The 27,188-nt window shown below is 42.7% G+C and overlaps 1 protein-coding gene across 1 annotated transcript; it reads right to left on the reverse strand.

The window, feature by feature from the left end:
* Nucleotides 1-9: 9 nt before the first annotated feature.
* On the reverse strand, nucleotides 10-26,322 carry LOC118397208 (transcription elongation factor SPT5). The gene is made up of 30 exons (XM_035791744.2): nucleotides 26,166-26,322; nucleotides 25,657-25,763; nucleotides 25,073-25,226; nucleotides 24,901-24,966; nucleotides 23,890-23,901; nucleotides 17,097-17,166; nucleotides 16,917-16,982; nucleotides 16,762-16,827; nucleotides 16,626-16,656; nucleotides 16,457-16,525; nucleotides 16,021-16,272; nucleotides 15,823-15,912; nucleotides 15,661-15,731; nucleotides 15,447-15,552; nucleotides 15,218-15,311; nucleotides 14,967-15,103; nucleotides 10,307-10,462; nucleotides 10,037-10,183; nucleotides 9,626-9,772; nucleotides 8,535-8,660; nucleotides 8,315-8,399; nucleotides 8,048-8,158; nucleotides 7,388-7,490; nucleotides 7,145-7,272; nucleotides 6,936-7,041; nucleotides 6,421-6,579; nucleotides 6,108-6,276; nucleotides 899-1,102; nucleotides 534-629; nucleotides 10-394 (listed from the first exon to the last, which is right to left on the reverse strand). Exons 2-30 carry the CDS (start codon nucleotides 25,741-25,743, stop codon nucleotides 254-256), a joined length of 3,249 nt encoding a protein of 1,082 aa, XP_035647637.1. The 5' UTR covers nucleotides 25,744-25,763; nucleotides 26,166-26,322; the 3' UTR covers nucleotides 10-253.
* Nucleotides 26,323-27,188: the final 866 nt, after the last annotated feature.

A 27,188-nucleotide genomic window follows, 5' to 3' on the forward strand; every position in this document is an offset into this window, starting at 1 on the left:
CACCACACATTGAAACAGTTCACATTTATTGACACCCAAAAGGTAGTTTCTAAACCAAAAATGTAAAGCAATAGACAAAAAATGACAATCACAGAGCACTAAAAACCAATGGGATTTCACTAAGACCACACATTTGACTAAATGAAAAAACATTTCTCACTTTAATCTTTGATAGTGAACATAGGGGCACATATTCTGCTTGTTTTGAGTGACGCTGCTTTGCAGTGAGGGTGTGAGGTTGGGGTGTGATGGCTCAGAGCTCCAGCTTGCCAAGGAAGCGGAGGTTGAGAATCTTCAGCTGGTCATCCAGCTCCATCCTTACGATGCCGTCGTCCCCATCGATACTCAGTAGGATCCCCGTGGCTTCGCGGTCCTCCCCTAGAATCACCTTCACCTGGATAGAAGCACCACAGACAACACACCATGAGCAGCCAGGGCCTTATGAACCCAAAGAACCATGCATCTATGCACTGCCCAGTTTCCCCAGACCCCTGTGAGCTCAAAAGGGGTGTTGTTTTGAGAAGAAGCCTTACCTTGTTGTTCTTAGTTGGGGTGACAGGCTCCAGGTGTTCACTGGAGATGCTCACCACCTTCTCTGTGTCCTGGAGGAAGACTGAGCACATGCCACCCTGAGGAAGGAGAAGATGCATCAGGTCAACGATGGAGTACATGATTCAGAGCATTCGTGTTGTGTTTGAACAAACTCGTCAACGTAACACATGGTTAAGACGGGTAAAGGGGGGCTCAGCCCCCCTCGAATGAGACATGAGATCCCCTATATGTCTAACCTGGGGGGGTGGGGTCTAATTTAACCGTTCTCCTATGTGTTTATACTATAATAACAATATATAATATAATAATAACAACGTGGAGAGGTGGTGTGATCTTTGCTACTCACCGTGACACTGCGAATGATGCCTGTCTGGTTAACCACCTGGCTGTCCAGGAAGGTGTCTTTAACGCGCACCAGGATGTCGGTGGTGACCCAGTCGCAAGAGGTCTGGTCGATGTTGGAGCCGGGGGTGTGGGGATTGTAGCCGCCCGGGGAGGGGGCGCCAGGGGTCATGGGGCTGTAGCCTACCGGGCTGGGGCTCGGACTCGCCTGGGTCGACAGTAGGAGACAAAGATCAAAGCCGGGATTCTTGCGATGGAACTTAGGCTTAAGAGTGTTTTACCCGACGCATCGTTCCTACAGCAGCCGCTCATTTTTCAAAACACCACGCAGAGAGAACGTTTGCATAGTTGTTGGAGCATGTGTCTATACTGATGGGATCAAATAAAAGGCTGCTCTCTGATCAGTTCTCTTTTCAAATCTTACTTAGACACCTTAAAGGAAAAAAATTAAAAACTATAGCTGAGATATATATATATATAATATCTATATATATATATACACACACACACACACACACATATAGTTGAAGTCGTAAGTTTACATACACTTAGGTTAGAGTCATTAAAACTCGTTTTTCAACCACTCCACAAATTTCTTGTTAAACTATAGTTTTGGCAATTCGGTAAGGACATCTACTTGGTGCATGACAAGCAATTCTTTCCAAAAATTGTATCACAATTCAAGTGGGTCAGAAGTTTATATACACAAAGTTGACTGTGCCTTTAAACAGCTTGAAAAACTCCAGAATATGTCATGGCTTTAGAAGCTTCTGATGGGCTAATTGACATCATTTGAGTTAATTGGAGGTGTACCTATGGATGCATTTCAAGGCCTACCTTCAAATTCAGTGCTTGACATCATGGGAAAATCAAAAGAAATCAACCAAGACCTCAGGAAAACAATTGTAGACCTCCACAAGTCTGGTTCATCATTGGGAGCAATTTCCAAATGCCTGAAGGTACCACATTCATCTGTACAAACAATAGTACGCAAGTATAAACACCATGGGACCACGCAGCCGTCATACCGCTCAGGAAGGAGACACGTTCCTTCTCCTAGAGATGAATGTACTTTGGTGCGAAAAGTGCAAATCAATCCCAGAACAACAGCAAAGGACCTTGTGAAGATGCTGGAGGAAACAAGTACAAAAGTATCTACATCCACAGTAAAACGAGTCATATATATCAACATAACCTGAAAGGCCGCTCAGCAAGGAAGAAGCCACAAAACCGCCATAAAAAAGCCAGTGTACGGTTTGCAACTGCACAAGGGGACAAAGATCGTACTTTTTTGAGAAATGTCTTCTGATCTGATGAAACAAAAATATAACTGTTTGGCCATAATGACCATCCCTAGGTTTGGAGGATAAAGGGGGAGGCTTGCAAGCTGAAGAACACCATCCCAACCGTGAAGCACAGGGGTGGCACCATCATATTGTGGGGGTGCTTTGCTGCAGGAGGGACTGGTGCATTTCACAAAATAGATGGCATCATGAGGCAGGAAAATGATGTGGATATATTCAAGCAACATCTCAAGACATTAGTCAGGAAGTTAAAGCTTGGTCGAAAATGGGTCTTCCAAATGGACAATGACCCCAAGCATACTTCCAAAGTGGTGGCAAAATGGCTTAAGGACAACAAAGTCAATTTGTGGCCATCACAAAGCCCTGACCTCAATCCTATAGACATTTGTGGGCAGGACTGAAAAAGCATGTGTAAGCAAGGAGGCCTACAAACTTGACTCTGTTACACCAGCTCTGTCAGGAGGAATGGGCCAAAATTCACCCAACTTATTGTGGGAAGCTGGTGGAAGGCTACCCGAAACGTTTGACCCAAGTTAAACAATTTAAAGGCAATGCTACCAAATACTAGTGTATATAAACTTCTGACCCACTTGGAACGGGTATATCATATATATTAAGACAATAATTACAGACATAGGCAGTATTTAAAAATTAGCAACAGAACTTGATTGAACATGAAATTGATTTCAATATATAAGCCTATGTAGCCTACTGTATTCATCTTTTAATGCAGACATCCCAGTTCAACTTAGCCTACACTTGTTTGAATCAATTGCAAAGACATTGGCACCGTTGTATTTATAGTGAACTTCATTGTGGCACCGTTGTATTTATAGTGAACTTCATTGTGAAGTTCTCAGCAGTCAGAGACGGATAAATCTTGATTATATGTTTAGCAGAGAACTAAGTATAAAGTGACACAGAAGGGAAAGAACGCATCTGGACCACAAGAATAGTGGAGGCTGTTAGTAATTAACAACAGTTCTAGGGAATTTATTAGCCTTTTGGGAAACTGGATACAGATCAGCATTTAAAACGCGTTTGATCTTAAAATACATTTCCCCTGGCAAGACATTACATTTTATAAACAAAGTCTTAGCGGGAAAGAGTGAGCACACACAATGTCAACACACTGAATGCTACAACCGCATATTGCATCAACCTTAAAGAGAAATAAATACTAGAGACAGATGTCTGGGAAATATGACGTGTGTGGCAGGGCTCGACATTAACTCTTACCCAGCGGTTGGACAAGAAGAATATACCCCCTTAGCCTAAATTCGTCATGGCATGCACTATACAAGGTGTCATAAGTGTTCCACAGGGATGCTGGCCCATGTTGACTCCAAGGCTTCCCACAGTTGTGTCTAGTTGGCTGGATGTCCTTTGGGTGGTGCACTATTCTTGATACACAGGAAACTGTGTTGTAGTTCTTGACATAAACCGCTGTGCCTGGCACCTACTACCATACCCCATTCAAAAGGCACATACGTTTTTTTTTTGTCTTGCCCATTCACCCTCTGAATGGCATACATACACAATCCATATCTCAATTGTCTCAAGGCTTCAAATCATTCTTTACCCCATCTCCTCCCCTTCATCTACACTGTTTGGAGTAGATTTAACAAGTGACATCAATTAAGGGATCAATTATTTCACCTGGTCAGTCCGTCACGGAAAGAGATATTCGTCCGTCACGGATATTTTGTAAACTCTGTAGATTTAAGTTGTCCAAATTGACAAAAACTATTTCAAACAATTACTCCAATCACAATTTGATCAGAGAAGCCAACAATGGAATAATATTCAAATCTATTTTTCATCTACAGTACCAGTCAGAAGTTTGGACACACCTACTTATTCCAGGGTTTTTCTTAATTTTTTACTATTTTCTACATTGTAAAATAACAGTGAAGACATCAAAACTATGAAATAACACATATGGAATCATATAGTAACCAAAAAAGTAGTCACCCTTTGCCTTGACAGCTTTGCACACTCTTGGCATTCTCTCAACCACCTTCATGAGGTAGTCAACTGGAATGCATTTCAATTAACAGGTGTGCCTTCTTAAAAGTCCATTTGTGGAATTTCCTTCCTCCTTAATGCGTTTGAGCCAATTAGTTGTATTGTGACAAGGTAGGAGTGGTAGTATTTTACCTTATTTGGCAAAGGGTGGCTACTTTGATGTTTTAAAAAATATATATATTTTTATTGTATTTTAAATTTTACCCCCCTTTTCTCCCCAATTTCGTGGTATCCAATTGTTAGTAGCTACTATCTTGTCCCATCGCTACAACTCCCGTACGGGCTCGGGAGAGACGAAGGTCGAAAGTCATGCGTACTCCGATACACAACCCAACCAACCCGCACTGCTTCTTAACACAGCACGCATCCAACCCGGAAGCCAGCCGCACCAATGTGTCTGAGGAAACACTGTGCACCTGGCAACCTTGGTTAGCGTGCACTGCGCCCGGTCAGACACAGGAGTGACACGTGCGTAATGAGACAAGGATATCCATACTGGCGAAACCCTCCCTAACCCGGACGACGCTAGGCCAATTGTGCGTCGCCCCACGGACCTCCCGGTCGCGGACGGTTACGACAGAGCCTGGGCGCGAACCCAGTCTCTGGTGGCACAGCCCTTAACCACTGCGCCACCCGGGAGGCCTCATTTTGATATGTTTTAACACTTTTTTGGTTACATGATTCCATATGTGTTATTAAATAGTTTTGATGTCTTCACTATTATTCTACAATGTAGAAAATAGTAAATAATAAAGAAAATCCCTTGAATGAGTACGTGTGTCCAAACTTTTGACAAGTACTGTACATAAATAAAGAAAAAGGCTTACATATCCAAAGTGTAGGTGATATGCAGATTGGCTACAGCTTCATGTCCAAACCGATGCTGACACGAGGGAGGTGGCAAACATTTTTGCCAAACTTTAATGACACTTCTAATTAGATAAATATAGGCTAAACACCAGTCATGTTTGACAAATATAACGAAGGATAATAAAAATGAACACCTAAAGGCTTGATTCTGTTGACGGGCATGGTTTGTTCGGATCTAGTCATCACAAGACCGGAGAGTGAAGGACAGTGCTTTTTGCACACCGCACATCACCCAACTTGAAGCTGAGCAATGCGGTCAACATTTTAAAAACTATTTAACAATAAACTTAATTGTTTAAAACCTGGAAGTTTAATGTCATTTGATGAAGCATGTCTTAACTTGTTTCAAAGAAGCTTAGTCCTATGTTCCATTGTTTTCCAATTTAACTTATGTTATTGTCAAGCAGCCAAAAGGCACAATCCTGGTCATATTAGTAACCCATGCTAGTTGCTGCACCTTTAGATCCCCCCCTCTTCATTTCTAATGGATATTCTCTGTCACGTGAAAACGCTTGCGAGTGCGGTGTGCTTTTGAGAACGGTGTTTTCACACCAATTGCACTTTGGAATATTCATGTGTAGCCTACAGCCAACAACATTTCTATCAACATTTTAAGCTAAACGGTTTGATCGGTTGCAGCAGCCTTTTGCTTTAAAAAAATGGTTATATGAATTTTGGATTTGTCACGTTTTCTCGTCCCAGGGACGATGCCCTTAATCTCAAGCACTAGAAGGAATTATTTTATAAAGACATAAAATGTATTTGGTTGTGATTGTTGTGTTCCAATATTTTCATAGGCTACCAGGCGTGGCCCACCATCCTCCAGGGGAGCCTTGAAGGGGCAGTGTTGTATTTTGAGACAGGCTTGAATACATTTGTCTGATACATTCATTTTATTTTGTAAAATGGTTCCTTGTATCATACAGTGACGTAGAAATGGTGTTAAGAAAAAAAAAATTAAAAATCCTACTAAGTGGCTAAAAAGCTAATGTCAAGCGTGGTGGGTCTTACCTGATATGCCATGGGTGAGGGGGTGGGGTGGTAGCTGGCTGGTGAGTGTGTGTTCTGGTAGCCCACTGGGCTGGGTGCCACCTGATGGTAACTCTGAGGACTGGGGCTGGGCTGGTACGAGCCCTGTGGGGAGGGGGCAGCGTACGGCGAGTACTGTTCTGTGTTGTACCTGAGGAACACACACACAGTGGACTTGGCTAGGACAGAGAAAATCAAATCCACATTGAGCAGTTGATCGCCACTGTAAAAGGGGCCTAGAGACATTGAAGACGACAGGAAACAACCAAAAATATTGTGTGTGTGTGTGTCTCACATGGCTGGGGTGCCTGGTGTCTGGGGGTTGTACTGGGGGTTGACCTGGGGTGACGGCACCTCTGGGTAGCCGGGGGTCTGGGGGTTAGGCGTGCCCCCGTAGCCTTGAGGGGACGGGGAGGGCTCGTCATCATAACCAAACTCATAGTCGTCATCCGCCCTGAAACCAGAGGAACAGGTTAAAGACTGCTTCCAAAAAATCATCCTATTAGGGAAACATCTTCTCAGGATCTGTAGTAAGTACAGACAAAAGCTGTACTCAACTTTGACACAAAAGACCAAGACCAACAAACCCTTATCAACCATAGATTTATTTTTTCTACTAATCTTTCATTTAATATTTTTCTGTAGCTTAAACATTGTTGAGAGGAGAGCTGGCAAGAACTCTATTTTCATTGTACTTGTGTACACTACCCATATGGTTGGCATATGACAAAGACACTTTGCTTTGACATGACAGAGAGAGCCCTATACAACACAAGCGGGGCCTCCAGGCTGCCAGGACGTGTAGCCTACCTGGACGGTGTGTTGGGGTTGTTGGGGTCCCACGCTCCGCTCTGCCCCGGCGTCCTGCTCCCATCATGCAGCGGCGTCTGCGAGCCGTAGTGAGGAGTACGGCTCCCTGTGGGGAACAAGAATCACCACAATGAGAACAAGCTCTACTGCAGGTCATGGGGGTATATATTCTGACGGAGGTATTCCCTTGGTGGGGGTTTGCGTCTCACCATCGTGTAAGGGGGTCTGAGAGCCGTACATAGGGGTACGGGAGCCTGTCCCGTACATGGGGGTCTGGGAACCGTACATGGGGGTGCGTCCGTGGGTGGAAGTCATTCCTCCATGCCTCTTGGCTCCCCTGAATGTAACAAAAACATGTCAACACTCAATAACACTCAGAAGGTGAAATACTGCATTAATATAAAACTGAATTCACAATATATCACTGTAATATATCTGTGATGTGAACAAACATTGTGGTGAGACGCTGTCGGTCCACAGAGATGGTCTGGCATGTCGAGTGCAGTTCCACTCTGGCTGTCGACTCTGTGGCGTCCTTCACCACTCCAATATACCCTGGGAAATAATGGCAACAGTTAAGCCAAAAGATACCCCAATGTGAATAAGAAGGATTAAGTGTTGGAACTCAAACACCCATGGTGCAACAGCATCTTCTGCAAAACGTGCCTATTGTTCATTCTATGGCAGAAGACAACGCTGTCTGGTTCCCATGTGACCTAAACTATGAGAAACTAGTGTGTATTCACATGCTTTGAAAGCATTGAGAACTCAGATTGGCTAATGGCAAACAAGCTGCGTCAACCACAAACTGAAAGTACACGTATCAGGCTCTCAAACAAATTATATTGTTAGAAATATCTATTGTTTATTAAAATGTTTTTTACATTTATTATAAAATAATATTTTTCTGTTGCTTTTGCTGCCGAAAATGCTGTTACTGAGATCATTTCAATAGTATGGGATGTCAGATTTCAGCATGTGGGAGAAGTCGGAGCTCAGAGATGATAAATGTGTTTCCCACTAGTAATTACCAGAAGAGGTGTTCAAGCAGATTTTTCCCAGTTGTAAGCTGATATTTACTAATTTACGAGATGTTATGAACGCAACATTACCCTTGTATGGTCCCTGGGAGATGCGGACGGTCTGTCCAATCAGGTCGTTGTCCCTCCTGCCCCGGCCACGCCCCATCTGTCCTCCACCTCCACCGCCCCTCTGCTGCTGGCCTGAAGGAGAGGACAGGGGTTGTTTAAGACTTCTGGCCTGATAGTAGTTTACTGTTGTATCCTGCACTAAGAGTCCGTTCCCTAATATCAACAAATGAACAACAGCTGTGCAATAAACAGTTTATGATGACTGTATGATGGCTGTACTCTACTCACCACCACCACCTGGATGCATAGGGCTGCTGATGCGTGGACTCATAGGGGCGAAGCCTCCCACAGTGAAGTTGGTGACATCTCGGGGCTATAGCCAAAGAATGGAAGAATCAGATGTCAACAACACCTCTGATGGGTCCCACTGGAGAAGTTTAAGAGTAGATGGAAGACTTGAAACGTGATGTAAAAGTGGTGATGCGGTGAAAGCGAGTGGGAGACTGACCTTGGAGCCCCCGGCCAGCACCACGTGGCGTGTCTTGCAGACAAACATGCCCCCGTTCTCCACCAGCTTCTTGCAGTGCAAGAAGGCAAAGCCTCGGAAAATGTGGCGGATCTCCCCCTCACGCCCCTGGCAAACAAACCACACACCACTTATATGCTAACAATCTATTCATGCTAATCGTACCTCTTGCAAATAGAAAAACAGCTCGAGATGGGGCGATATGGCCTAAAACTCAACATACAGTCCCATTTTGAGCATGAAAAGGCTCTTCAAGCCAACTGCTACAAATTTGTAAATGAGGGAAGAAACAGGCTTTTAAAGTACAGTAGCCAAACTTAGATGAGGCCAATAGTAGAGCCCTAGAAAATATGACATGTTTTGCTTAATTCCGTTTAGGTTCCCCCCAAATGACATTTTCCAGTTCAGATCCTCGCACTAAGTCCACAACAAGGCTTAAACGACATCAGGAAACCACATTTAACATCTGGGGAAAATCTAAGGAATTTTCATTTTTGGGTACAGATGCTCTTTACCTCAAGTGTGCAACTACAAAAGACTTTTGGTTAGCAGTGTTTCTTTAGCGCACGTGTGATTGCAGACTTTGCTAAACAACTCGCCACTAGAATGATGCAAATAATTAGGATTATTCTGCCAGGTAGACAGACTACTTTGTAGTTAACATTTAATTAAGGTTTTTTGGAAATCTTTTCCATCTACCAGAACCCGGTTCTCATTAGCATCATCGCTAACGGCTACACAAAGTGGTGCTGTAGACAAACACACTCACAGATCGAGGCAATTCTGTGTTGACTCTTCAGAAAGTAAGAATCATTGATGCATTTTGTTAATGTATTATGATAATCTTAGGCAAATTAATAAAGTGTTCTAATAAGTTCAATATGTTTATTTGATTTCCTACCAACATATACATTTTGAAATATTGTTGAATTACGCGTTAATGTCTGGATTCCGTGATTCCGTCCGCGTTCTTCCGCATCGATTTTATAGGGCCCTACTATAGCTAGAGTTGAGAAATACATTTTCTATGAGTTTAGACCTACAGAAAGCAGAACTGTGGTCGTGAGTCTTACCGAGTGTGGCCCGTCGATGACCTTGACGATGTCTTTGACGTGGATATTGTTCTGCTCAGAGTCCAGTGCCACGGCAAAGCGGTTGTCTTTCCGTCGATTCACTGCCTGGTGACGCACTGTCAGCACCTTGCCATGCATGTTGAGGACCTGGGGAGAAGAGGAGGAATACATGTGTGAGCCCTATAGGGATTCTCAGGGATTTAGGCTCATCTGTCACAATTTAATATACGTTACACAAGGAACCAATTTTAAAATTGCGCAATATCACACAAGTACCCATTCCAAGAACAGATGAAATGGGACAAAACATCTTTCCAGCAGGCACAACTCTAAGCCCACATATCCAATCGCTTATAAAGTAATTTGCCTAGATCTGAACCTGATTATTTCTGGAAGATTAAGGGTAACAACCTGGAATGTCTCCCTCTCCAGCCTGACAATAACTCCCACGGTCTGGGGGTCCAGTTGGACCAACTCCCCCCACTCGTGTTGGCCCCCGGCATCTACCCCTGATGCCGTCTCAGAGCACAGCTGCAAGTCCCTGGGCAGGACCTTCAACTGTAGAGCACACACACCCCCGTAACATCGATAATGGTTCACTGAAGTTACATGAGAATTATGCAAAAACATCATTATAACAAACAAGTTGATATCAGAGTACAATAATGTGACGTTGCTTACCTCGTGCATGGTGAGGTCAGAGAAGAGGATGACAAAGTTCTCCTCCACACGTACGATGAGGCCGGTGTCGCCCTCGTAGCGGCCTGCTATCACCTTGACGTGGTCACCCATACGGAAGTACTTCCTCAACTCGTGGGCCGGGAACTCCAGAGGATCCTGCACACAGACCAGGCATCAATGACAAACCATTATTTTGCATCAATGCCGTTGAGAATGAACAGAACACAGTGGGAATGTCTGGTTGCCTCATGAATGTGTTGATCCTGTAATTCTATCCGTCCCATATTTCTGGAAAGCCTAATGTCTTCATCGTGCTCTGATGTTATGTTGCTGGTATTTCTCTCTAACTTCCAGTTTATGTGGCTTGACTAATAAATACCACCAGACTAGAGGTCGCCCGAATATGATTTTTCAACACCGATACCGATTATTGGAGGACCAAGTAAAGCCGATACCGATTAATCGGCCGATTTTTAAAATGTATTTGTAATAATGACTATTACAACAATACTGAATGAACACTTATTTTAACATAATATAATACATCAATAAAAATCCATTTAGCCTCAAATAATGACATGTTCAATTTGGTTTAAATAATGCAAAGACAAAGTGTTGGAGAAGTAAGTAAAAGTGCAATATGTGCCATGTAAAAAAGCGAATGTTTAAGTTCCTTGCTCAGAACATATGAAAGCTGGTGGTTCCTTTTAACATGAGACTTCAATATTCTAAGGTAAGAGGTTTTAGGTTGTAGTTAATATAGTATTTATAGGGTTATTTCTCTCTATACCATTTGTATTCCATATACCTTTGACTATTGGATGTTCTTATAGGCACTTTAGTGATGCCAGTGTAACAGTATAGCTTCCGTCCCTCTCCTCGCCCCTACCTGGGCTCGAACCAGGAACACATCGACAACAGCCACCCTCGAAGCAGAGTTACCCATGCAGAGCAAGGGGAACAACTACTCCAAGTCTCAGAGTGAGTGATGTTTGAAACGCTATTAGCGCACACCCCGCTACCTAGCTAGCCATTTTACATCGGTTACACCAGCCTAATCTCGGGAGTTGATAGGCTTGAAGTCATAAACAGTGCAATGCTTGAAGCACAGTGAAGAGCTGCTGGCAAAACGCACGAAAGTGCTGTTTGAATGAATGCTTACGAGCCTGCTGCTGCCTACCATCGCTCAGTCAGACTGCTCTATCAAATTATAGACTTAATTATGACATAACACACAGAAATTAATATGGTCAAATCCGGAAACTATCATTTCGAAAACAAAATGTTTATTATTATCGCATATACCCTGACTCTGCGTGCAATGAACGCAAGAGAAGTGACACAATTTCACCTGGTTAATATTGCCTGCTAACCTGAATTTCTTTTAGCTAAATATGCAGGTTTAAAAATATATGCTTCTGTGTATTCATTTTAAGAAAGGCATTGATGTTTATGGTTAGGTACACGTAGGAGCAACGACAGTCCTTTTTCCGCGAATGCACACCGCATCGATTATATGCAACGCAGGACATGCTAGATAAACTAATAATATCATCAACCATGTGTAGTTAACTTGTGATTATGATTGATTGTTTTTTAAAAGGTAGGTTTAAATGCTAGCTAGCAACTTACATTGGCTTCTTACTGCATTCGCGTAACAGGCAGGCTCCGCGTGGAGTGCAATGAAAGGCAGGTGGTTAGAGCGTTGGACTAGTTAGCTGTAAGGTTGCAAGATTGAATCCCCGAGCTGACAAGGTAAAAATCTGTCTTTCTGCCACTGAACAAGGCAGTTAACCCACTGTTCCTAGGCCGTCATTGAAAATAAGAATGTGTTCTTAACTGACTTGCCTAGTTAAATAAAGGTGTACAATTTTTTTTTTTTTTAAAGGCCAAATCGGTATCCAAAAATACCGATTTACGATCGTTTTGAAAACTTGAAATCGGCCAACCTCGACACCAGACCCTTCCTATGCAAAAAAGAATCTGGGACCAGACTCACAAAACATTACTTAAGAAAAATACCTAAGAAGTTAAAAGGAAAAAAATAAGAAGTTCATAAGTGCAATTCCTCAAAATGTGCTTAGGAATTCATAGTTCTTTGGAGCTTCGTAAATATCTTTCCTAAGAACTTCGGAAATATCTTCTTTGTGGCATTGACATTAGTGACGTGCTTGGAACCAATAAATTAGCCTATGTGACAGGGAACATGGGCTTTGGCCCACTATAATGAAGTGTAGATATTTCCATTTATTAATCTGCTTTATGTCTCGAGAATATATATATATTTTTGGCTCGCAAACTATAAACAAAAACACTTTTTCCCCCCAGATTATAGCCATAAGACTAGCTATATCACAAATAAAAATGGAAAACCAAGGTAAGTCCAAGAAATCTTCAGCAAAACAAGAGCTTGAGGACAGGGTTCGAGAAAATAGCAGCAGGGAAAGATTGCTGTTGGGGAGACTCGATAACTGCGGGTCACTGCAGAGACCAAAAAGAGGATGGCCGAGAGAAGCCGATTCGGTCTCTGCCATCGGGGGTATGGCACGGGACCGTGACGCTGTAAAAAAGTTGGCAGCTAAGAAGGGAGCTGACAGAAGCAAGGAGTAGAAGAAGACTGGAGGGGGGGGTATCGACCATTCATGTGGACCAGCTGGAGGAGAAGGTGTTGTCCATGATTGGCGAGACTGTGGTAGGACTGCGTGACCGGTAAGTTAGCCAAGTTCTTCTTTGCAAATTGACAAGCTAACTCTAGCTATTTAACACTAGCTAGCTACATAACATGCATTTCATTTGTTTTGTTGTTGTATTTAAAATGTCCGGTAGCCAACTTTGTCTGTGGCATTGGAGTAACAAAACGTTAATGGCTACAAAAATATCCAGTTGTTAGAAGACAAGGGTTTAGCTGTCCTAAAGTTAAGTACATTTCCAATAACAAATCCTAAAACATAAGAATCCTATTTTCTTTTCTTTATTAGGAAGAAACATAGGGAAAAAATAAAACTTAATTGAGGAATAACAACTTTTAACTTTCTTCATATAGTTAAGGAAAAAATGGCAGGTAAGAAGAATCTTCTTAAGGTTTTGTGAATCTGGGCCCTGGTTTGTAACCGCTTGACCCCGGGTCATTCATTAGATGTGTTCGAATACCCATACTGTATACTACATACTATACACTTTCATTTTAGTATACCGTAAACAAACGGTATCCTTTCAGTTGAGTGTACTTGTCTACCGGAAGTTGATGCTGTTGCTATGCAACTTCTTGCTAGCTTGTAAGTATAACACATTACTAGCTAGACATCTTACGACTTCATTAACAATGTCCATTGAGAACGCACAACCACTAAGGTATGCTAAGAAATACATGAATAATCAAGACAATATATGTTGGGTAGTTAGATAGCATATAGTTAATATACTGGCAAGATTTATGTATTAGTAGCCAACTAACTAACTAACATTAGGTAGCTAGCTAACATACTTGTACATATAGCTGCTGTAATGATATGCTATGCTGTTCGTAAGGCTAGCGAAGCTAACCAATTGTCAGCCAACAGTGTAACGCAACTTATTTGAAAAGTAATTACTTCATTATATTGATATGCAATGAATTTGTATATCCTCTAGTCGGACTTCAGCTGCATATTTTCCGCCTTTTTCTTCAAATCTGAAAAATGTGGGAAGCCACACCCATTTTCTGAAGATTTGCAATATTGGCCCTAAAAGCACAGAAATAGTGTCCACTGCTTGTATACTTCGTATTTTGGCGATTGTAGTTGGACATCCAGGAACTTTTGGCATACAAACTATATCCATACTATGACCAATAAGCATACTACATACTCAATTTGTCACAAATAGTAGGAAATCCAGTTTCCTCTGCAGGCTATTTGACTTGGCTGAAACAGGATCTGGCCCGCAAGCCAATTAAATGCAGCCTGCGGTGGATTTGTTATATATATTTTTTTAAAGGGCTTGTCTGTAGTCAGCTGATTGCGCCGCTTAGTTTATAGAACTGTAGTAACCCCCGATGTCTGCTATTAGCAGATTTTGGCTCTAGTGTTTGAACGGTTGGAAGAACTCAGGAACACAGTCTTCTGTTTTCCTCCACGACACTCACAAGTCGCGCAGGACACTTTTGAAAGGACTGTGACAAAACCGCAATTGAATGCAAAACAGATTATCTTTTTACATACATACAATTATTACCTGATGAGCTTCCCGATGTTTTCCTGAACTTTACAATGCATTTGTCACTTTGTGATGCAAATAAAACTATTTACACCTTTCCTGTATTAAAGTAATTTCACATATTTTCTTATTATCTGTAAAAAAAAAAAATTTAAACTTGGTTGCAGTATGTGCTAGAATAGTTAAAAAGGCCATAAAATGGAAATGCACCACATTGGTGCATCCTTATAAATGATTATTTTGGATTGAAAAACAAATCCAGGCTACACTTGAACGTCTAAAAATGGATAGAAAGTATGCAGAAATGATAATGGACTTTGGAAAGTGCCTTTTTTTCTGGCCCCATATTGATGCCGATTTTGACAAATATCGGTCCTAAATGTATTCATTTTGAATTTAGGCCCAAATCTAGTAGGACGAATGTGAAATGTCCTCCCAATGTAGCCTGTTTGGCGCTTGCCATTACCTTGAGGTCCTCATGCTTGGGCATGATGGTGATCTTGTTGCCATCCACACTCAGGATTTTGCCCTGCAAGTTGATCAGCTCCCCTTCACACACCTCCACATTGTCCCCGGCCTGGAGGTTGTGCTCACGCTCTTTACCTGTGGTCACACAACAAGACATGTCTCTTACAAAAACAGATACACATGTAAATGAAAACCAGAAAGTAAATACCAAATCTCATGTCCTGAATATGCTTTAGAAGTGGCTGTTACCTGCGGTTTCAGTCACCACCTCCAGATCAATGCCTTCTGGCTGGTCCTCAAACTTCTCCAGCTCCGACAGAGTGGGTTTCACTCCTTCAGTGATCTGTAAAAGACGATAAATAAGACTGGGCCACGGGTACAGATAACGAAGACCACTTTTCTGCCCCGTTTTTCCCCTATGGGGTTGTCAACAAATGGCCAATAAAATAGTGGTTTTGAGGCAACGTGGTCATCTTACCACAGCAGACATGGCAAAGCTTTTGAAGAGGAACCCTTTGCGGCTGTAGCGGTTAGCTTCAAATATCATGAAGTCTCCATCATGGCTGACATCCCCACCAAGTGACCTGGAAGAAAACACAGTCAGGAAGTAACTGGGGCAACGATCTTACCCATTTATGATAGCGTAATCAAATCCCCAATAATGATGGTCTTTAAGACATGTTTCTTTGTACCTGATCTTTTCTGCATCGAAGAGTCTCTGGGTTGGTCTCTTGAACTTCTTCCGCTTTGCAAACCAGTCTTTCTGGGAGACAGACAACAAGAAGAGTGTCAGGGGATATCAAAGTGGAGAGTGGTGAGTAGACAGGTGGTGACAGAGTGCTGCTGTTGCTTACCATGCTCATCCGGGCCTTGATTCTGTCCAAATCTATCCTGGGAATCATCTTCAGTGATATCGTGTTTTGACTGGGCTCCACATAGTCCACCTGAAGGAGGAGAATATATGTACGTTTCAAGAATATGATAAGGATATTTACCTATGTCTTCAAAATACATTTCACACCTTTGTCTTCCACGATGTGTTTCATGCGTACCTGGGCGATGTCATCTTTGTATAGGCCTCTCTTGAGTCGGACCCAGGACTTGGGCTTGAGGTTGGTCACCTCTTTGACCACCTTGAGGACGTCTGTCATCTCCTTGATGGGAACCATCTGCTGGTTCCAGAAGCCCATCCTCAGGTTGCCTATTCCGTCAATTGCAGCTTTGACGTGAGTCTGCTTGTACGACTCTACATAGATGTAACCTTTGACATGTTCGGGAGCCACTACCGACTTGATTTGGAGGGGCTGAGTAGAAATGGTGTATAGGAAATTAAAACAATTTCACAGGTTGTCAAAGCTCCAATTTTATTTTTTATCTACAAGAGATGTACAGGCTATCAATCGATCAATCATATAAAACACTAAATGCAAACATTAGCATCTTAATACATGGAACATATCCATGCAGAGAATGAGGGCGGGGACATACCGTTTCTGTGAATTGATAGGCAATGAATTTCCTCATCAACGCAATGGCAGTTGCTCTCTCTTCCCCAATCTGTAATGGCAAAATAATGTTGCATGACATAGGGGGGAAAAAGTATAATTGTGTACTGAACTTCTAGATGTCTACCTACACAAAAATATAAGCTCCATACCTTACACTTGACTGTCCAAAGATTAGGATCCCTTTGAAAAAGAAAATATAATATCAAGAACATTGAGAAAAATTATATTTTGGATTGTTGAAGTCAACTAAAAATCTATTTCCCATTTTGTTGAAGTGATACATACTTGACACCAGGGAGCAGCTGCTGCTGGGTGATGTCATCAGACAGTTCCTCAGAACCCCCGGGAAAACTAAAGGGAATCAAAAACAATATTTCAGTCAAGGGGATCAGGTCAACAGGTCAACTATTTCGACAGATTACTACTGTGAAAATACTCACTCATTTCCAGATTGCTTGGCATATTTCCTCATGTAATATTCCCCCAAGGCCTCCTCTCTGGAATCTCTGAAACATCCAAACATTCAAATGTCAGACTTCAAGAACACATCTCTGCATAGTAACAACTGAAATATCAATGGAAAGAAGCCTAGCCACTCGTAGCCCATTAGAAGAAATTACCTCCAGAGGTTCTGCAGCCTGCGGGAGCCAGAGTTATCCTCATCCAGGACCACATGGTCAATGTTGGACACTGAAGAGTAAAGCAGACTCATAAATCAAACAAAAAACAATTTTACGTATAAGCCTGAACGTAAAAGTTTCCTTCAGTTCAAACAAGTGCTATTTTAAGAACCTACACCTACAGTGCATTCGGAGAGTATTCAGACCCCTTCCCCTTTTCCACATTTTGTTACACTACAGCCTTATTCTAAAATTGATTAAACGTTTCCCTCAATCTACAAACACCCCACAACAACAAAGCGATAAAAGTTTAGAAATATTTGCAAATGCATTAAAAATAAAAAACAGAAATACCTTTTTTAAATAAGTATTCAGACCCTTTGCTATGAGACTTGAAATTGAGCTCAGATGCATCCTGTTCCCATTGATCATCCTTGAGATGTGACTTCCGGCGCAGACAGAGATGGCCACCTCGCTTCGCGTTCCTAGGAAACTCTGCAGTTTGTTTTTTTTACGTGTCATTTCTTACATTGGTACCCCAGGTCATCTTACGTTTCATTACATACAGTCGAGAAGAACTACTGAATATAAGAGCAGCGTCAACTCACCATCAGTACGACCAAGAATATGACTTTCCCGGAGAGGATCCTGTGTTCTGCCTTCCACCAAGGACAACGGAATGGATCCCAGCCTGCGACCCAAAACAACGACGTCGTAAAAGAAGCAAACGAAACGGTCTTCTGGTCAGGCTCTGGAGACGGGCACATCGTGCGCCACTCCCTAGCATTCTACTCGCCAATGTCCAGTCTCTTGACAACAAGGTTGATGAAATCCGAGCAAGGGTAGCATTCCAGAGGGACATCAGGGACTGTAACGTTCTTTGCTTCACGGAAACATGGCTCACTGGAGGGACGCTATCGGAGTCGGTGCAGCCAGCTGGTTTCTCCACGCATCGCGCCGACAGAAACAAACATCTTTCTGGTAAGAAGAGGGGCGGAGGCGTATGCTTTATGGTTAATGAGACGTGGTCACAACAACATACAGGAACTCAAGTCCTTCTGTTCACCTGATTTAGAATTCCTCACAATCAAATGTCGACCGCATTATCTACCAAGGGAATTCTCTTCGATTATAATCACAGCCGTATATATTCCCCCCCAAGCAGACACATCGATGGCTCTGAACGAACTTTATTTGACTCTTTGCAAACTGGAATCCACATATCCTGAGGCTGCATTCATTGTAGCTGGGGATTTTAACAAGGATAATCTGAAAACAAGACTCCCTAAATTGTATCAGCATATCGATTGCGCAACCAGGGCTGGTAAAACCTTGGATCATTGCTATTCTAACTTCCACGATGCATATAAGACCCTGCCCTGCCCTCCTTTCAGAAATGCTGACCACGACTCCATTTTGTTGCTCCCTGCCTACAGCCAAAAGCTAAAACAAGAAGCTCCCACGCTGAGGTCTGTTAAACGCTGGTCCGACCAATCTGATTCCACGCTCCAAGACTGCTTCCATCACGTGGACTGGGATATGTTTCGTAATGCGTCAAACAACAACATTGATGAATACGCTGATTCGGTGAGCGAGTTCATTAGAACGTGCGTTGAAAATGTCGTTCCCATAGCAACGATTAAAACATTCCCAAACCAGAAACCGTGGATTGATGGCAGCATTCGCGTGAAAGCGCAAACCACTGCTTTTAATCAGGGCAAGGTGACCGGAAACATGACCGAATACAAACAGTGTAGCTATTCCCTCCGCAAGGCAATCAAACAAGCTAAGCGTCAGTATAGAGACAAAGTAGGATTGCAATTCAACGGCTCAGACACAAGAGGTATGTGGCAGGGTCTACAGTCAATCACGGATTACAAAAAGAAAACCAGCCCAGTCACGGACCAGGATGCCTTGCTCCCAGGCAGACTAAATAACTTTTTTGCCCGCTTTGAGGACAATACAGTGCCACTGACACGGCCCGCAACCAAAACATGCTGACTCTCCTTCACTGCAGCCGAGGTGAGTAAAACATTTAAACGTGTTAACCCTTGCAAGGCTGCAGGACCAGACGGCATCCCCAGCCGGCATCCCCAGCCGCGCCCTCAGAGCATGCGCAGACCAGCTGGCTGGTGTGTTTACGGACATATTCAATCAATCCCTATCCCAGTCTGCTGTTCCCACATACTTCAACAGGGCCACCATTGTTCCTGTTCCCAAGAAAGCTAAGGTAACTGAGCTAAACGACTACCGCCCCGTAGCACTCACTTCCGTCATCATGAAGTGCTTTGAGAGACTAGTCAAGGACCATATCACCTCCACCCTACCTGACACCCTAGACCCACTCCAATTTGCTTACCGCCCAAATAGGTCCACAGACGATGCAATCTCAACCACAATGCACACTGCCCTAACCCATCTGGACAAGAGGAATACCCATGTCAGAATGCTGTTCATCGCCTACAGCTCAGCATTTAACACCATAGTACCCTCCAAACTCGTCATCAAGCTCGAGACCCTGGGTCTCGACCCCGCCCTGTGCAACTGGGTACTGGACTTCCTGACGGGCCGCCCCCAGGTGGTGAGGGTAGGCAACAACATTTCCACCCCGCTGATCCTCAACATTGGGGCCCCACAAGGGTGCGTTCTGAGCCCTCTCCTGTACTCCCTGTTCACCCACGACTGCGTGGCCACGCACGCCTCCAACTCAATCATCAAGTTTGCTGACGACACAAGTGGTAGGCTTGATTACCAACAACGACGAGACGGCCTACAGGGAGGAGGTGAGGGCCCTCGGAGTGTGGTGTCAGGAAAATAACATCACACTCAACGTCGACAAAACGTTGGAGATGATTGTGGACTTCAGGAAACAGCAGAGGGAACACCACCCTATCCACATCGATGGAACAGTAGTGGAAAGGGTAGTAAGTTAAGTTCCTCGGCGTACACATCACAGACAAACTGAATTGGTCCACCCACACAAACAGCATCGTGAAGAAGGCGCAGCAGCGTCTCTTCAACCTCAGGAGGCTGAAGAAATTCGGCTTGTCACCAAAAGCACTCAAACTTCTACAGATGCACAATCGAGAGCATCCAGGCGGGCTGTATCACCGCCTGGTACGGCAACTGCTCCGCCCACAACCGTAAGGCTCTCCAGAGGGTAGTGAGGTCTGCACAACGCATCACCGGGGGCAAACTACCTGTCCTCCAGGACACCTACACCACCCGATGTCACAGGAAGGCCATAAAGATCATCAAGGACAACAACCACCCAAGCCACTGCCTGTTCACCCCGCTATCGTCCAGAAGGAGAGGTCAGTACAGGTGCATCAAAGCTGGGACCGAGAGACTGAAAAACACCTTCTATCTCAAGGCCATCAGACTGTTAAACAGCCACCACTAACATTGAGTGGCTGCTGCCAACACACCGACTCAACTCCAGCCACTTTAATAATGGGAATTGATGGGAATTGATGTAAAATATATCACTAGCCACTTTAAACAATGCTACCTTATATAATGTTTACATACCCTACATTATTTATCTCATATGTATACGTATATACTGTACTCTATATCATCTACTGCATCTTTATGTAATACATGTATCACTAGCCACTTTAAACTATGCCACTTTGTTTACATACTCATCTCATATGTATATACTGTACTACCATCTACTGCATCTTGCCTATGCCGCTCTCTACCATCACTCATTCATATATCTTTATGTATATATTCTTTATTCCTTTACACTTGTGTATAAGGTAGTAGTTTTGGAATTGTTAGCTAGATTACTCGTTGGTTATTACTGCATTGTCGGAACTAGAAGCACAAGCATTTCGCTACACTCACATTAACATCTGCTAACCATGTGTATGTGACAAATACAATTCGACTTGAACTTGATTGGAGTCCACCTGTGGTTATTTAACTCTGCAAGTCAGTTAAGAACACATTCTTACTTTCAATGACGGTATAGGAACGGTGGGTTAACTGCCTCGTTCAGGGGCAGAAAGACAGATTTTCACCTTGTCAGCTCGGGGAACCAATCTTGCAACCTTACAGTTAACTAGTCCAACGCAATAACGACCTGCCTCTCTCTCGTTGCACTCCACAAGGAGACTGCCTGTTACGCAAATACAGTAAGCCAAGGTAAGTTGCCAGCTAGCATTAAACTTATCTTATAAAAAAACAATCAATCATAATCACTATTTAACTACACATGGTTGATGATATTACCTAGCGTGTCCTGTGTTGCATATAATCTGACTGATCATACAAGCATCTAAGTAACTGACTGAGCGGTGGTAGGCAGAAGCAGGCGCATAAACATTCATTCAAACAGCACTTTCGTGCGTTTTGCCAGCAGCTCTTCCGTGTGCATCAAGCATTGCGCTGTTTATGACTTCAAACCTATCAACTCCCGAGATGAGGCTGGTGTGACCGACGTGAAATGGCTGGCTAGTTATCGTGCGCTACTAGCGCTTCAAACTTCACTCGCTCTGAGGCTTGGGGTGGTTGTTTCCCTTGCTCTGCATGGGTAACACTGCTTTGATGTGGTGGCTGTTGTCTTTGTGTTGCTGGTTCGAGCCCAGGGAGGAGCGAGGAGAGGGACGGAAGCTATACTGTTACACTGGCAATACTAAAGTGCCTATAAGAACATCCAATAGTCCACCACGGTATAGAGGGAAATAGGCCTATAATAACTACAACCTAAAACTTCTTACCTGGGAATATCGAAGACTCATGTTAAAAGGAACCACCAGCTTTCATATGTTCTCATGTTCTGAGCAATGAACTGAAACGTTAGCTTTTTTACATGACACATACTGCACTTTTACGTTCTTCTCCAACACTTTGTTTTTGCATTATTTAAACCAAATTGAACATGTTTCATTATCTACTTGAGGCTAAATTGATTTTATTATTGATGTATTATATTAAGTTAAAATAAGTGTTAATTCAGTATTGTTGTAATTGTCAATATTACAAATACATTAATTTTTTTAAAATATATTTTATTTATTAAATATAATTTTTGTTTTTATTTGATTTATAAAATCGGCTGATTAATTGGCATCGGCTTTTTTGGTCCTCCAATAATCGGTATCGGTGGTTAAAAATCATAATCGGTCGACCTCTAGTTAGGACATCTACTTTGTGCATGACACAAGTAATTTTTCCAACAATTGTTTACAGACAGATTGTCACTTATAATTCACTATATCACAATTCCAGTGGAAAATACATTTACACACACTAAGTCATGCCTTTAAACAGCTTGGAAAAGCATCTGTCAGGCTAATTGACATCATTTGAGCCAATTGGAGGTATACCTGTGGATGTATTTCAAGGTCTACCTTCAAACTCAGTGCCTCTTTGCTTGACATCATGGGAAAATCAAAAGAAATTAGCCAAGACCTCAGAAAACAAAATTGTTGACCTCCACAAGTCTGGTTCATCCTTGGGAGCAAGTTCCAAACGCCTGAAGGTACCACGTTCATCTGTACAAATAATAGTACGCAAGTATAAACACCATGGGACCACACTGCCGTCATACCTCTCAGGAAGGACGTGTCTCCTAGAGATGAACGTACTTTGGTGCGATAAGTACAAATCAATCTCAGAACAGCAAAGGACCTTGTGAAGATGCTGGAGGGAACAGGTACAAAAGTATCTACATCCATAGTAAAACAAGTCCTATATCGACATAACCTGAAAGGCTGCTCAGCAAGGAAGAAGGCACTGCGCCAAAACCGCCATAAAAAAGCCAGACTACGGTTTGCAATTGCACATTGTCCTCTGGTCTGATGAAACAAAAACAGAACTGCTTGGCCAAAATGACCTTCATTATGTTTGGAGGAAAAAGGGGGAGGCTTGCAAGCCAAAGAACACCATCCCAGCCATGAAGCACCGGGTGTGGCAGCATCATGTTGTGTGGTGCTTTGCTGCAGGAGGGGCTGGTACCCTTCACAAAATAGATGGCATCACGAGGGAGGAAAATGATGTGGATATACTGAAGCAACATCTCAAGACATCAGTCAAGAAGTTAAATCTTGGTCGCAAATGGGCCCTCCAAATGGACAATGACCCCAAGCTTACTTCCAGGGGTGTGGCAAAATGGGGTAAGGACAACAAAGTCAAGATATTGGAGTGGCCATCACAAAGCCCTGACCTCAATCCAACAGAAAATTTGTGGGCAGAAGTGAAAAAGTGTTTGCGAGCAAAGAGGCCTACAAACCTGACTCAGTTACACCAACTCTGTCAGGAGGAATGGGCCAAAATTCACCCAATTTATTGTGGGAAGCTTGTGGAAGGCTAACAGAAACATTTGACCCAAGTTAAACAATTTAAAGGCAATGCTACCAAATACTAATTGAGTGCATGTAAATTTCTGACCAACTGGGAATGTGATGAAATAAATAAACGCTGAATAAATCATTCTCTACTATTATTCTGACATTTCGCATTCTTAAAATGAAGTGGTGATCCTAACTGACCTAAGAGAGGGAATTTTTACTAGGATTAAATTGTGAAAAACTGAGTTTAAATGTATTTAGCTATGGTGTATGTAAACTTCCAACTTCAACTGTATATACACATTTGCAAACATTTCTAAAAACCTGTTTTTGCTTTGTCATTATGGAGGATCACATTTTCGAGTAAGTCTGTAACGTAACAAAATGTAGAAAAAGTCAAGGGGTCTGAATACTTCCTGAATGCACTGTATGTCTAGCCGCAAGTGCTAGGTGGGTCTTTTTCCTATTGGAAGAAGATAGATAACACTTACCCTCAGCTTCCTCTGCTCCAGGCCAGCCAGGTTTTGGTAGAGGGAGGAACACACATTAAGAACCAAATGAGATTGTCATGTGCACACAGAGTGGCAAGTGCACAGGTAGGAACAAATTAAAGGAAAAAATAAACATTAATGATGATATAAGACTAGACCAAATGGCACATGAGACTATGGATAATTGTATTGTGGATGATTGTGAGTCTTTGTGATATGGCTGATTGATGTGCCACAAAAAGCTTAAACAATATCAGTTAGCTAATTCACACATATATTAGCTTTCTTCTAACAGGTAGCATTTCAGGCAAATGGTCACATTTGGTTCCCTCTTTGATCATGTAAGTGCCTAGAACACCATGATCAGATTATTGACAAGTCATAACTCTGCTGGTGTCAGGTTAACATACCATCCAACAACATTTCTACAATATTTTCCTGACTAGTAAATAGGTCACAGCTGTCAAATACAATACACTAATGTATTACTTCATACAGGTAGTCCAGTTACTATAGGAGTTCCCAATAATGTATTTGCCATCTGTGCTCCGTTAGATGTGCAGTAGTGCGGAAATGTGGGTGGAGTTATAACATAATGTGACTTGTTGAATGAGATATAACTAATCAATTTAATTAGATACAAGGAAAACAGACAGCAGAAAATCTGGAATTGATTTACCGTTAACTGAAGGAGGCATGCACAAGAAAAGGAATTATTAGCGCAGGAAGAACACAGTCAATACTCTCACATATAATAATTTGAGCTTAGATGTTTTGATTGTACTTGTAATGCTTCTCATCCCTTCTGGAATCCAAACAATACTACAGACTAATCCATCATGCCTAAGCATCTGCACACCACCCATAGGAAAGTTATTTTCTAATAATTTAAACGCAACAAAGTTCCTGAACTGAGTCCTCCTCAACAGACAACTACCCCCAACGTTGTTGATTCATAACTCCCTCTTAGGTGTTAGATATCCTCAAACAAGGCAACATGTGTGACCTCACCTTTCTCCAAAATATCCTCAGCACCTTCCTCCCAAGGGTCTTCATCTTCATACTCATCGTCCACATCTAAACAAACCAGAGGGAAAGGGAGAATTTCAGATAGATTCAATGAAAACCTTCTGGTGAGCAAGAACATGTGGACAACTATTATTAGAGTGAAGATTTGGCTTACCGGCTTCATCCAAGATGAAACCTCCATGCCTGGGTTTCTTTCTGGGGCGGTCATCATCGTCCTCTTCCTCCTCTTCGTCATACTCATCTGCCAAGTCTTCCCCTTCCTCTTCTGCTGCCTTATCACTGCCAGATAAACTTGCCTGCCCATCTTCCTATTTAGGGGGAAACATTCAAACCACTCACAAGTTTTGTCAAATGCAGTGAAACTTGCAATGTCAATTTGGAGCCAACCTAGGATATTTGTTAGCATCAATTCGGATACAGTAGAAAATTGAGGGCCATGCATGCACAGGTGCATCTGTTCCACCCACCCATTCAACTGTGCAAGGTCCATCCATGCACAGCCAGGCAAGTTACTTTGGATAGCGCGAGGTTAGCGCTGTGCTGTTACAGATAGCTAGCTGCTTGTTACATTACTTTGGTCTTTATTTATTATGTGTGTAATAACAGTGCTGAAAACCCTATCTTACACGAATTATAATGCTACGACTGTGACCGACCTAACGAACGTTAGTTAGATAAGGCGGCTTAATGTTGTTTGCTAGTATGCAGTTTTAGCCAGAACCTTGTTCGCTAACTTACCTCTGCCTCATTTTTGTCCACCTCCTCGGCTTCGCTGCTTTGTTCACTCTGGTTGTCAGAGAAGTCGCTGTCCTCACTGTCCGACATTCTTGGAGCAGCAGCCTCCTCTTAAGAGACGGAGTTGAAAAACGCATTTATTTTAGTTTGCTAACAAACGTCAACTGTTCAAACAGTCCTTCTTTGGGCGAGACTGAAAAAATTATTGCTAGCTGCTAACTAGCACTGTACTAACTAATTAGCCAAAAAAGCTGGAGTAATGATGTTTCAGGATAACAAGCTTAGCTGTTATTCTCCAACAATCCATGTTGTAGTTAGTTCGTTTATTAAAATAATGTAAACCACCGAAACCATACAGAGAATATACAATGTTGATAGAAGGCAAGGCCTAGTAACCTCCGGATCACGCTAGCAAGCTAACGTTAAGCTAGCAAGCTAACGTTAAGCTAGCAAACAACCCACATTTTCAAGTATATTTTGATAAATACATTCCAAGCATAGTTATATATTACCTTTCTAAAACAGGCGTCTTGGGGTGGATTTAACTACAACAAAACAAAAAATATGGTTTTACGTAGATGTGTTTTTTGCACTTCCACGTCTTCCTCCGATACACAGAATCACGAGATTTGGAAGGGGTACGAATCAAATTCCCGCGAGGGTTCGAAATCATGGTTCAAACAGTGGTTAAATTGGTGCAGTATCGTCAACGAGTTTTATTTCAGTGGTTGAGAACACCTACTTTGTAATAATAATGGCGAAGATGCATAAAGCTGGCATTGTATGATTTTTAAGTCATTAATTTGCATTTTATTGCATGACATAAGTATTTGATCACCTACCAACCAGTAAGAATTCCGGCTCTCACAGACCTGTTAGCTCTCACAGACCAGAGAGCTGTGTAAGGACATCAGCGATAAAATTGTAGACCTGCACAAGGCTGGGTTGGGCTACAGGACAATAGGCAAGCAGCTTGGTGAGAAGGCAACAACTGTTGACACAATTATTAGAAAATGGAAGAAGTTCAAGATGACGGTCAATCACCCTCAGTCTGGGGCTCCATGCAAGATCTCACCTCGTGGGGCATCAATGATCATGAGGAAGGTGAGGGATCAGCCCAGAACTACATGGCAGGACCTGGTCAATGACCTGAAGAGAGCTGGGACCACAGTCTCAAAGAAAACCATGAGTAACACACCACGCCGTCATGGATTAAAATCCTGCAGCGCACGCAAGGTCCCCCTGCTCAAGCCAGTGCATGTCCAGGCCCGTCTGAAGTTTGCCAATGACCATCTGGATGATCCAGAGGAGGAATGGGAGAAGGTCATGTGGTCAGATGAGACAAAAATAGAGCTTTTTGGTCTAAACTCCACTCGCCGTGTTTGGAGGAAGAAGAAGGATGAGTACAACCCCAAGAATAACATCCCAACCGTGAAGCATGGAGGTGGAAACATAATTCTTTGGGGATGCTTTTCTGCAAAGGGGACAGGACGACTGCACCGTATTGAGGGGAGGATGGACGGGGCCATGTTTCG

The sequence above is a fragment of the Oncorhynchus keta genome, chromosome 18 (genome assembly GCF_023373465.1).
Source record: "Oncorhynchus keta strain PuntledgeMale-10-30-2019 chromosome 18, Oket_V2, whole genome shotgun sequence".
Lineage (NCBI taxonomy): Eukaryota > Metazoa > Chordata > Actinopteri > Salmoniformes > Salmonidae > Oncorhynchus > Oncorhynchus keta.

Excerpts from the sequence above, each read along its gene's own strand:
- LOC118397208 (XM_035791744.2), bottom strand. The coding sequence starts at position 25,743 with ATGTCGGACAGTGAGGACAGCGACTTCTCTGACAACCAGAGTGAACAA. Across the intron at positions 15,913-16,020 it reads ACAAAGATGACATCGCCCAG|GTGGACTATGTGGAGCCCAG; the intron begins GTACGCATGAAA and ends CTCCTCCTTCAG. Across the intron at positions 6,277-6,420 it reads ACACCAGGCACCCCAGCCAT|GTACAACACAGAACAGTACT; the intron begins GTGAGACACACA and ends TGTGTTCCTCAG.